The sequence below is a fragment of the Streptopelia decaocto genome (genome assembly GCF_964273445.1).
Source record: "Streptopelia decaocto genome assembly, chromosome: 4".
In the NCBI taxonomy this organism is placed as follows: Eukaryota; Metazoa; Chordata; class Aves; order Columbiformes; family Columbidae; genus Streptopelia; species Streptopelia decaocto.
In genome coordinates this window covers 53,710,635-53,722,803 of record NC_138658.1, presented here as the reverse complement: position 1 = coordinate 53,722,803, position 12,169 = coordinate 53,710,635, and the positions used below count along the sequence as shown (strand labels likewise).

General features: G+C 40.7%; 1 protein-coding gene across 7 annotated transcripts in view; it reads left to right on the top strand.

The window, feature by feature from the left end:
- N4BP2 (NEDD4 binding protein 2) overlaps positions 1-12,169 on the top strand; it is a 46,908-nt gene that overhangs the window by 21,715 nt on the left and 13,024 nt on the right. For 5 of the 7 annotated variants that reach the window (XM_082051402.1, XM_082051400.1, XM_082051403.1 and 2 more), the window contains 6 exons: positions 220-375; positions 4,975-7,304; positions 8,661-8,746; positions 9,474-9,516; positions 10,498-10,742; positions 10,982-11,005. In XM_082051402.1, the coding sequence (XP_081907528.1) occupies positions 220-375; positions 4,975-7,304; positions 8,661-8,746; positions 9,474-9,516; positions 10,498-10,742; positions 10,982-11,005 (2,884 nt within the window). The remainder of the gene's footprint in view (positions 1-219; positions 376-4,974; positions 7,305-8,660; positions 8,747-9,473; positions 9,517-10,497; positions 10,743-10,981; positions 11,006-12,169) is intronic. The other 2 variants (XM_082051405.1, XR_014183940.1) reach the window with 2 other exon arrangements.

Below are 12,169 nucleotides of genomic sequence, written 5' to 3'. Positions count from 1 at the left end.
TGGAGCAGTGATTTGCCTGAGATACCCTGTTTGGAATGCCTTGGGGCACTGATACAGAAGGAACTGCTGTTTCACAGCTTTTACTTTGGCTCCCTGAATTCTCTGATTAGTCTTGCTGTAAACTTATTATCATTAAATTATTACTAAATTATTCTATTATCTTATTGTAATATACAAGTCTGAAATGTTGGTGTTTGGGTTTTTTTTTTTAATTCATAGACGAAACATTCATGGTGTATCCAAAGAAAAGATAAAAAAAATGTTGGAACGATATGAACGCTGTCTTACTGTTAGTTCAATATTGGATTCTTCAGTCCCAGACAAATCAGAAGCTGCTGGCTGGAGTGAAGATCCTGGTCAGGATGAAAGCCAAAGGTTTGATTCATTTACTAGTTTTGTAGGCTCAAATGAAAGGCTTCGTAGCAACGGAACCTGGATAATGCTGTTGAACAGTGAATGTGTTAAAAAAATTAGTTAAATAATAAAAAGAAATACACCGTATAGTTTTCTTAATTTTTAAGAGTTTCAGGATTTCTAGAAATGAGCAGTCAAGAGGTCTAGTCAACCTTTTGATGCTTTTTGGAAACCTCCCAGCACGGCTGCATGTTACTTTTCAGTAAGCCGATCTTGATTGGCTTTCCCTTGTCTTAGAAATGTGCTGTTGGATGTATGTTGTAGATAAAAAACACTTAAAATCTATAAAATGCTTTTCAGAAGAGCAAATTGTTATTTCTGAGTCTGTGTGTTGTTATTAGTTGATGTCTTTGTGGCAGAAGACCACACCTCAAGACTGCCTCTGACAAGAAAGAAAGAAGGGTGTTTGTAATAGGCGATTCCCTTCTGAGAGGGACAGAGGGCCCAATATGCAGAGCTGACCCTCATCATAGGAAAGTTTGTAGCCTACCCGGGGCCCGGATCAGGGATATCACCAGGGCACTCCCTGACTTGGTGCATGTGACAGACTACTACCCACTGCTGATCTTCCAGACAGATGGGGAGGAGGCTGCATCTCACAGTATGAGGGGAATAAAGAAAGACTTCAAGGCTCTGGGATGGATGGTGAAAGAGTCTGGAGCTCAAGTGATTTTCTCGTCACTCCTTCCATTTTTGGGTGACAACGTGGGATGGAATAGAAGAATTGGCTTCGAGACTGGTGCTACAGGCAGGGCTTCGGATTCTTTGATAATGGCTGGATTTATAAGACACCAGTCCACACAGTGATGCATGGGAATGGTTTATCCCGCAGGGGCAAAAGGATGCTGGGTCAGGAATTAGCAGGGCTCATTTGGAGAGCTTTAAACTAGACTTGAAGGGGGATGGGGTTCTAGGTGGGCTTGCATCAGTGGGGCAGCATTCTAGAATTGATGGGGACTGGGAGGCCTCCCATCCCCCTAGAGTGGAATCAGTATGCTCAGCTTGCTCACTGGAATGCTTGTACACCAGTGCACGCAGCATGGGGAATAAGCAGGAGGAGTTAGAAACATGTGTTCGGGCAGGAGATTATGATCTGGTGGCAATTATGGAGGCATGGTGGGACAGCTCACATGACTGGGACGTGGTCATGGATGGCTATGTCCTCTTCAGGAAAGACAGGACAGCCAGGCGAGGTGGTGGAGTTGCTCTTTACGTGAGAGAGCAACTACAGTGTATTGAGTACTGTCCGGGCACAGATGAGGAGCAAGTTAGAGTGTATGGGTGAGAATTAAGGGGCAGGCTGGCAGGGGATACACTGTTGTGGGTGTTTATTACAGGCCACCAGATCAAGGTCAGGAAGCTGATGAGGCCTTCTACAGGTAGCTGAGAGCAGCCTCACAATCACAGGCCCTGGCTGTCATGGGGGATTTTAACTTCCCTGATGTTTGCTGGAAGGACTATTCAGCCAGCCAGCCGCAGTCCAGGAGGTTCCTCCAGTGCGTTGAAGATAACTTTCTTATGCAAATAGTGGAGGAGCCGACCAGGAGAGGTGCACTGCTGGACCTCATCCTCACTAACAAGGAGGGTCTGGCTGAAGTGATAAAGATTGAGGGCTGCCTTGGTTGCAGCGACCATGAAATGGTGGAGTTTAGGATCTTGTGCGGCAGGAACAGAGTAGCAAGCAGAATTGCAAGCCTGGACTTCTGCGGGGCAAACTTTGGCCTTTTCAAGCAATTGGTAGGGGAAATCCCATGGGTGAGGCTGCTTGAAGGTAAAGGGGCCCAAGATAGTTGGTTAATATTCAGGGATTTCTTCTACCAAGCTCAAGATGAGAGCATCCCGACACATAGGAAGTCAAGGAAGGGAGCCAGGAGACCTGTGTGGCTAAACAGGGAACTGCTGGGTAAGCTCAAGTGGAAGAGGAGAGTTTACAGCTCATGGAAGGAGGGGCTGGCAGCTTGGGAAGAATATAAGGCTGTTGTTAGGGGATGTAGGGAGGCAACTAGGAAAGCTAAGGCCTCGTTAGAATTAAAGCTGGCAAGAGGGGTCAAGGACAACAGAAAGAGCTTTTTCAAATACATGGCAGATAAAACTAACACCAGAGGCAATGTAGGCCCACTGTTGAACGAGGTGGGTGCCCTGGTGACAGAAGATGCAGGGAAGGCAGAGTTACTGAATGCCTTCTTTGTTTCTGTCTACTCTGCCGGAGGCTGTCCTGAGGAGCCCCGTACCACTGAGGCCCCAGAGGAAGTCAGGACAATGGAGGAGTTTGCCTCGGTTGATGAGGACTGGGTTAAGGAACAATTACGCAATCTGAACATCCACAAATCCATGGGCCCAGATGGGATGCACCCACGGGTGCTGAGGGAGCTGGCTGAGGTCATTGCTGGGCCACTCTCCATCATCTTTGCCAATTCTTGGGAGACGGGAGAGGTGCCTGAGGACTGGAGGAAAGCACATGTCACTCTAGTCTTCAAAAAGGGCAAGAAGGAGGACCTGGCTAATTATAGACCGGTCAGCCTTACCTCCATCCCTGGGAAAGTAGTGGAACGACTTATCCTTGGTGCCATCTCAAGGCATATCAAGGATAAGAAGGTCATTAGGGGCAGTCAGCATGTCTTCACCAAGGGGAAGTCGTGCTTGACCAACCTCATAGCCTTTTATGAAGATACAATGAGGTGGATAGATGATGGTGGGGCGGTGGATGTGGTCTACCTTGACTTAAGTAAAGCATTTGACACAGTCTCCCACAGCATTCTCATAGCTAAACTGAGGAAGTGTGGTCTGGACAATCGGGTAGTGAGGTGGACTGCGAACTGGCTGAAGGAAAGAAGCCAGAGAGTCGTGGTCAATGGGGCAGAGTCCGCTTGGAGGCCTGTATCTAGTGGAGTGCCTCAAGGGTCAGTACTGTTCAATATATTCATCAATGTCTTGGATGAGGGAATAGAGTCAGCAGCAAGTTTGCTGATGACACCAAGCTGGGAGGAGTGGCTGACACACCAGAAGGCTGTGCTGCCATCCAGCGGGACCTGGACAGGCTGGAGAGCTGGGTGGGGAAAAATGTAATGAAATATAACAAGGGCAAATGTAGAGTCTTGCATCTGGGCAGGAACAACCCAAGTTTCCAGTATAAGTTGGGGAATGATTCATTAGAGAGCAGTGTAGGGGAGAGGGACCTGGGGATCCTGGTGGACAGCAGGATGACCATGAACCAGCACTGGGCCCTTGTGGCCAAGAGGGCCAGTGGCATCCTGGGGTGTATTAGAAGGCGTAGGTCAAGAGAGGTTCTCCTTCCTCTCTACTCTGCCCTGGTGAGACCACACCTGGAATATTGTGTCCGGTTCTGGGCTCCTCAGTTCAAGAAGGACAGGGAACTGCTGGAGAGAGTCCAGCATAGGGCAACCAAGATGATTAAGGGAGTGGAGCACCTCCCTTATGAAGAAAAACTGAGGGAGCTGGGTCTCTTTAGTTTGGAGAAGAGGAGACTGAGGCGTGACCTTATTAATGTTTACAAATATACAAAGGGTGAGTGTCATGAGGATGGAGCCAGGGTCTTCTCGGTGACAAACAATGGTAGGGCAAGGGGTAATGGGTTTAAGCTGGAACATAAGAGGTTCCACTTAAGCTTGAGAAGAAACTTCTGCTCAGTGAGGGTAACAGAGCACTGGAATAGGCTGCCCAGGGAGGTTGTGGAGTCTCCTACTCTGGAGACATTCAACACCCGCCTGGACACGTTCCTGTGTAACCTCATCTAGGTGTTCCTGCTCCAGCAGGGGGATTGGACTAGGTGATCTTTTGAGGTCCCTTCCAATCCCTAACATTCAGTGATTCTATAAGATGGATTTTGTGTGCAGTAGTAACAAATTATGTACTTGTTCTTGAGTATATTTAATTTAGACTTGTCTAGATTTATGTTGGCTGTATACACAACTCTTTTGTAGTGGCTAATCTGAATGATGCTCTATATGTATTATAATAATACATAGGAAATCAGATTTTATTGTAGTTATTATTTCATTTGGGTTTTGCATGCTTAATTTATTTGAAATGAAGTGGGCACTGATAATGGAATATAGTTGATTGTGAAACATGGTATGAGAAGAAATGTCACATCCTGTCCTAGTTAACTTCTAGACTTTCTTTAGCATTGAGTCATCAGAGGAGCAAGAGTCATTAAATAAAAGCATGTTTATCAGGTTTACTGATCTGAAGGAGGAGATGTCTGGCAGCAGAGTGTTTCAGTACATAACTGAATGTTGGGAATGGGGGAAAAGTATTCCTAGCCCCATCCTGAAGTAAAAAAGGGATAGCTACCAAGGAAAGTTCCACTTTGCTTAGTTCCTTCCTTTTTAAAAAGGAGTATTGGTGTTAGGGCTAAGTTGTATTAAATTTGTTTTCCTCTCATTAGAGTTCCCCAGATGCATGATTGTGTCCTGAAAGGTGGTTTGTGGTCTGTAAGTTGAAAATACTAAATAGCTAAGCCAAAACTAAACATGTGGACAGGTGCTTAAAGAAGGTTTGAAATGTGTTTATCTTTCTTTTTTCCAATTTGTCTTTCAGAAAGAGAGAGGCACATTCTGATGTACAGGAAGAAAAACCTTTTGCTTCTGATGTAGAGCATCTTGAATTAGCTAAAGATGATAAAACTTTTCCCAGTAGTTCTCTAACATTAGAAAGTAACCGTGATCCTGAACATTTCCAGAAAGAGGAAAAAGAAATGGAAAATAATTCAGTGGAACACAATCCTGATAACCTCACTGTTCAAGATGACTTGGATGTGTATTTATCAGACTGTGTAGAAGAACTGTCCTTGGAGAAGAAAGAAGAAAAGGGAGAAAAAATGGAAAAAAATACTGAAACAGAAATGGATGAGGTTGATGTGACCACAACTGAAGAGAATGTGTGCTTGCACACAGGAGAAGTTGAGGAACACAGTGATAACAACATTCTCAAAGTTCAAACTGAAGTTGAACAATCTGATGAAATATGTACAGAACCAAAATCAACACAAAATAGTAATGTAGTAGAACCAAGCAGTTCAGCTTTTGGCATGTCAAGAAAACCAGAATTACTAAACTTTCTGGGTGACTGGCCTGTAGAACAAACAATGGGTCAGAGAGTCAAAAGAACTAGAAGGCTAGAAAAATCTTCTCTGAAGAGTGACAAGGAAGGTGAAACTCCCAGTCAGCAGCATCCTGAGTTAGGTAAAGAGCAAGTGGGCCTGCCTGCGACCTGTGCTGTTGAAAAAGGATATGAGGAAGAAAATCTAGCCACTAGCTGTTCCTCTATTAGTTCAGATAAAGTTACACCAGAATTGCAAATGATAGGACATTGGCCTGTCTCAGGCTCATTAGAACAGAGACAACAAAGGTCACGGAGAATGAGAAAGACAAGTCTAAATCAGTCCGATGAAGGTGGAAATACTGATAGTGACATCAATAGAAATGCTCTTGAGACTGTAGATGTGCTTTGTGGGACACCTGTGAACGCTGCAGAGCAACTGGATACAAAGAATTTGCAAATGCACCAACCTGAAACAGTAGGTAGTGAAACAGTAGGTGAGAAAAAAACACAGCAAAATAAGAGAATGAGGAAACATCACAAATTAGCCCTCACTTTCACAAACAACAATTTATTGCATCCCAAAGAAGAGGAACACTTGTCTGTGTTTAACGCTGCAGAAGAGAAACGTGACACGTGCTCATGTAGACAAAAAAGTAGCTGTTCACAGACTGAATCACAGGACTTTGCTGTCCTCTGGAGATTAGAAAACGAAATGCATTTTCCTGAGACTACCAAAGTATTGAATGGCAGTCTAGACGGCTTCAAACCCAAAGATGTAGATAATGCCTCAGGTTCTCAGGAAAAAATACCGTATCGAGTTACGTATGATAAAAGTACATTTGTGGAGGAAAGTGAACTGGTCAATATTGATGAGTCTGAAAAGCTAAATATGCTCTGTAAGCTCTTTGACTCTGTTTCATTTGAAGCTCTGAAAGATCTGTATGAAAGATGTAACAAAGACATAGACTGGGCCACAGGTCTGCTGTTAGATTCTGATGAGAAGTTGTGCAAAGATGTTGATAGTCAATATTTTCAAGTAAGAGAGGCTGAGCCAGTTGTCACAGAGCTGAATTTCAAGGCAAGTACAAGCTGTCGTGAGAATCTCGAAGACTGTGAGCAAATGCCGCTAGTAATTGAGGCTGGTGGTGACTCTGAGCCTTTGGAAGACAAGAACTCATCACTCAGCATTGCAGAATGCACAGCTGCCAAGGCAGATGTGACAGATGCTGATGTGTCTGAGTCATTGACAGCTACCTCATTGCATGGTTTGGGGGAACTGAAAAATTCTGGAGACGCAGCCCCTAGAACTGATGCAGGCAGCTCAGCAGCAGGTATCATTGAGCCATCCATTTCAGGAGAGCAGAAGATAGACTCTGAGAGTCCTGTTGAAGAAGCTGTAAGTAAGCCAGGAGTTTTACAGCTTGATGCAGATTTATGTATACCCATGACTTTGCCTCATGATCCTAACACAACTTCTACCAATTCAAAATCTGAATTAAATAGTGAAAGTGACACTAACCCTTCAGAAAGCAATGCAGAGAATTCCAGAATGACTGCTTCGGTACTGGAAATGGATCATGTGCCTCTGGATGTTCCTAGGAGTGATAAAGAACTAGAGACAGATAAACAAACCCAAGGGAATTCCAGGGAGATAGGCGGTAAAGAAGAAATTGAAACTCCAAGCTGGGATGAAACTAAAGCGAAGATACAAAGTCCTACACCAGCATCACATGCAGCCTTTAGTATAGATTGTCTAGAACTAACATTACCTCCTGAACTGGCGCTCCAGTTGAAAGAAATATTTGGGCCTGTTGGCATTGATGCAGGTATGGGCATAATTATATGTATATTCTTATTAAAAATAACTCAGTTTGGCTAAGAAAACCTTTCTTCCTTTACCTGTATTTTTTTCCCTCTTCATGCTTGATTTTTAGGGAGTGGCTTTGCGCAATTCCTTGTGAAATGAAACAGAACTAAGCATGGCAAAAAGTATAAATGCAGTAGTGCCATCTTTGACCTTTTTGTATATGTGCATACTTTAAAAGCATAAGAAAATATATTGGCTTATTTGTATTTTGAGCAATAGGCCTTATGAGCCTATATTCAGTCTCCAAAGGATATTAACATGATAAGAAAGATGCAAATTATGACTGGTTAGGTAAAAAGAAAGAAAGAAAAAAAATAAAGATTTAGGCATCAGTTAAATTGGGGAAGAAGATGGATGGTTTAAGAGAGAAAATAAAATGCAGCTATACTTAAAAGATTAAAACAGACTATTCTGCTGAGAGATTGATGAAGGAGGCTGTGAGCAGCTTGAACATCTATCACCGAAGTTAAACACTGATGGAAAAAGGAAGAAAACGGAAGGCATATGTAGCTTGCTTGTTTTCTCTCTCTTTTTTATTTTTCCTTTTTTTTCAATTTTTCTCTTTTCTTTTGAAGGTTACTTGATGTGAAACCCTGGATACCTGATTTATTGTTGGGTTTAACTGCTGGTGTCTTTGCCTTACACGTCTCCTCAAAACAAAAGTTTTTGATAGCAGAAAGGTGTTTTATTGTGTTTGAAATATGCCTTTTTGTTTGATACATATGTACTTCTTGCCCTTTTATTTTTGAAAGAGTGAGAAGCAATATCAGGAAGATCTTTCAGGGGAAAGGTGTATCATTATGATACCATGATAATTCCTGCTATTTCCCTTAGAGGGGCTGCTTGGAGTTTGTTTCTCTGAAAGCAAAAGGAGGCATGTGACTGCTGTTGGGCCCTGGAGACTATGTTGTGTTATATAAAAGCAGTTGCCTGTGGATTGAAATAAAATAGGGGAAATCAGAGTTTCACAAATGAAAGTGTGATTAATTTAACAGTGGCTTTGTAAAAGACGGTTCTCCTAGAAAAACGGGAAAAAAGGAAGAAAGATGTAGTTTTTCAGGTAGTTGTATCTCAACAAGATAAAATTAATGTTCACTTGTTTTTTCCTACGCTTCATGAGTTTTTGAACACCACATAACAAATGCTATGTGGAATGCTTTTTTTCCAAATTGGCAGTTGCTGAAGTTTTTTCAGGCATGATAGTTTATGCAGAATCTGCAGAATTCAAATTAATGAGTCTAGTCTACTGTGCTTTAATTGTGCAGATGAGTCTTTATAGAATGCTTTAATGAATGTATTTTCTTTCTTCCATAAGGATCACTAACTGTTGAGGATTGTGTGGTTCATATTGACCTGAATTTGGCAAGAGTGATTCATGAAAAATGGAAAGAATCTATTCTGGTTAGTAGATTTCTTGCTTATGATATGGTATGGCATGCTTGTGCTTTGTCAGACCATTTGTCTCCTTATATGTTGGTCTAAATGTGTAAGATGTAAGCATCTTTACAAGAACAATGATGAAATACAATAATAGTTTGTAAAATATGTGGAGTATATCAGCATGTCATAATCAGCAGAGCTCTTGAAAGACAGTTTAAGGGATGAAGAAAATGCACGTCATGAGCCACTCATCATGAACCCAAGATTCTTAAAAAAGAAGGATCATAATGCACAACTTCACTACAAGATTAACCAAAAATTCCATTGGCCAAAAATTGTTACTGTTTTTTTGACATGTAAGAAGAGGTCTTTTTGAATAGTTATGTATACAAAACATCTCAGTGTACATTAATTGAGAGTTCTCTAACCTCTGTTCTGCCATAGCTTTATGAAACTCAGAATGCTTTTTGGCAAAATTTTTGTTTGGGTTATTTAATGGAGGTTGTGAAATCTTGGCAGTGGGGTATGTCCCTCTAGTCTGATGTGGTTTTGGAAAGATAGTTCTGTCTTTTAAACTTTAGTTCATCATTATTTTTCTTAAATATATTTATTTTAAAATATCCAATCTTTGAGAAATGCTGTGAAACATTATTTTGAAACTGGTTTGCTTAGAAGTTAACACTTGTGAAGTTTCACTGCAAAATGTATAGCTTGCTTATAACGTTTGTGGTTTTACTGTTTTATTTAGAAACGTCAGAGGAGAGATGAATGGTGTAAGTTGTCTGCAGAAGGTACGTTATGTATTTCTCTACATTGTAAAAATACCTAATTCTCATTATAAAAATATTTAATTCTTTGAAACTTTAGCAAGGTTGCAAGTACACCATCTATTGAAAAATGATGGATTCATTTATTAAGCTAAGCTTTTATTTATTGCCATTGCTTCCATTTACCATTGTCTTACAGAGCTGTGGGGGAAAATAAGTTAATTATAAGCAGAAGCACTAGTCCCAGGTAGATGCAATCAAAAAGCCTTTCATTTTGTGTACTTCAGAAAACTTAAATAGAAGCTCTGGGTGGATCAGGCAGCTCTTTCGTAGGACTCCTGTCATCTCTATGGAAAGAAAAGGTGCAGCCAGAGAATTACCAGCAGAATAAAATTTTGGCAGGTGAGGGAAGAAGGTCAGGAATACAACATTCACACTTCGTTGTCCTTGTCAGAGGAATTGATTGTAGCATATTGTTTCAAAGGTGTTAAAATCACTAGCAATCTAGTTTTCATTCAGCTCCCAGAAGAAATGTCCCTCTACAGTAGAACCACACTAGCAGTCCACACCATCACCCAGCTTTAACTCATAAAAGTGTAACAACAGATTGTTAAGCATCTGCCCTTAAGTTGTAGAGGAAATGCAGGTAAGCATATCATCATGAGTCAATAATTCTCTTACGAAAGCAAACAAACCTCCCCACTTAACCTATGTGTAAGGTAGTTTACGGCTGTAAGATACGTCTTGGCACTTGAAAATTTGGTGAGGGAGTCTGATGGTTCTGCTTTTGTTTTACAAAATAGATAAAGAATATCAGATAGTCTTTGGAAAATAGAAGTGAGGAAAGTGAAAACAATGTGTTGTTTTCTGGTTTAGCCTCAATAACATTGTTTTAGCAAAACTCAAACCATCTAGGTTGAAAAAAACTTCTGCATTATTTTGACTGCTTGTATAAATAACCTAATAATTGTTCTATTTGTCACCTCATTTTCATTGCTTTTGAAGGTCCTACTGTGATTCAGCAGATAGATACTGATGACTCAGAAATGCTGTTATCTCAGAATGCAGATGGTAAAATACAGAAGAAAAAAATGAGCTGGGTTTCAGGGTCGTCTAATGACATACAGACTAAACAACCAGCAACATCAGATGTTTTTCCTTTTATGGATCACTGGAATGCTCAGATTCAGAAAGTTTCTCTCAGACAAATAATTTCCGAAGAAATAGCTATGCAGGAGAAACAGGATCTGGTATGGATAACACCTGTTTTTTATGCAGTTTAAATTCTTTACTGTTAGTAAAGCAGAATATATCTTATCTGGATGACTCATTTTTGTGTTGCTGATTACAGCCTGAATTCATGAGACACATGCATGCCAATTAGTATTGTTGATTACTGTGATACAGGAGTTTGCTTGTGGTAGATGTTTCTGTTTAAAAAATATATATCTCATTTCAAAATGTAATATTTTGATTGTTTCACAAACAGATCGCGGTGCATTTCACTATACAGGTTAGCATTTGTGTTTGGTTGAAATGGTTTTTGATTGCTCACCTAAAAACAAGATTATCAGTGTGATTCCCACACCTTTTATTTTGGGGAAAATTATATCAAAAAAAGTTCTTACATAGCTCCATGGCGTGTTTGTTTAGATGTGGATTGAACTGATTTTAATATTTTTTGTAAGGAGAACCCACAACATTCCTAAGAGAGGAGACATTAAAAGAAGTACTTGAGTTTCATCTGAAACAGGTTTCTTTACCTACTTGTCAGAAAACAGTAATTTTTAAAAAGATTTTTATGAATTCTGTGTCTTCTACACAGCCCCCATACCCAGCCTGGTTAGCATGTGCATAATATTGCCCTCTACTGCCTGACAGTTGTTCAGAACAGGCGTTTTTATTTGTAATTCTCTCTGATAAGTAGCTGTCTTAAAAAGAGGAGCTTTGTTTCTACTGACATAAGAAGTTGGGTGGATTAGCCTGCACTTTGAAAGAATGGCTTGTGGATTCTTTCTCTCAACTGCATGTATGTGGCTTACTGATAATAACAACTGTTATGTCTGCAGCTTTATTTTTAGTTTGGATTAATGGAGCTTGGCTTTGGTTTGACTGCCTTTTTTAATCTGAATGTTGGAATGATGAGTCCAGTATCATTCTGCACTACAATTTTGTTTTCTTCTCAGCAGGACTTCACAAATATGAGTACTTCTTACAGTACAGCTTCAGATGATGCACCAAAACAAAATTGTTTACCCTGTTCATTAAAAAAATGTTGTTTCAATCCCGGGCCCTCAAAGTAGAGTAGAAGGTGGACTTTGCACAAGCTTAACTTTGGACTAGATAGGCTGGCAGGGAATGCATTTCAAAACTTAAATACCTGCTAAAAAAATTCTCGTTTTGCTTTATCCAAGTTATGAGGGAGCTCCAGCTGAGTCACTTCAAATGGCTGCAGAGCATTGCAGTGGTGTGTAATACAACTCACCTGTCCCTCCTTTATTCTCATCAAATCAGTGTGGCAGGCTAGTACTGCCATGTTGTCATTGCTGTGGCTGCGTATCTACTGAGTAGATATTTTTTGAAATATTAACAAATAACAGTAAAGTTGGATTTGATCCACCGTTACCATATTTTGTTCTAATCAAGGGCGTGTAATATTTTTCCTTTGTCTTCTGGC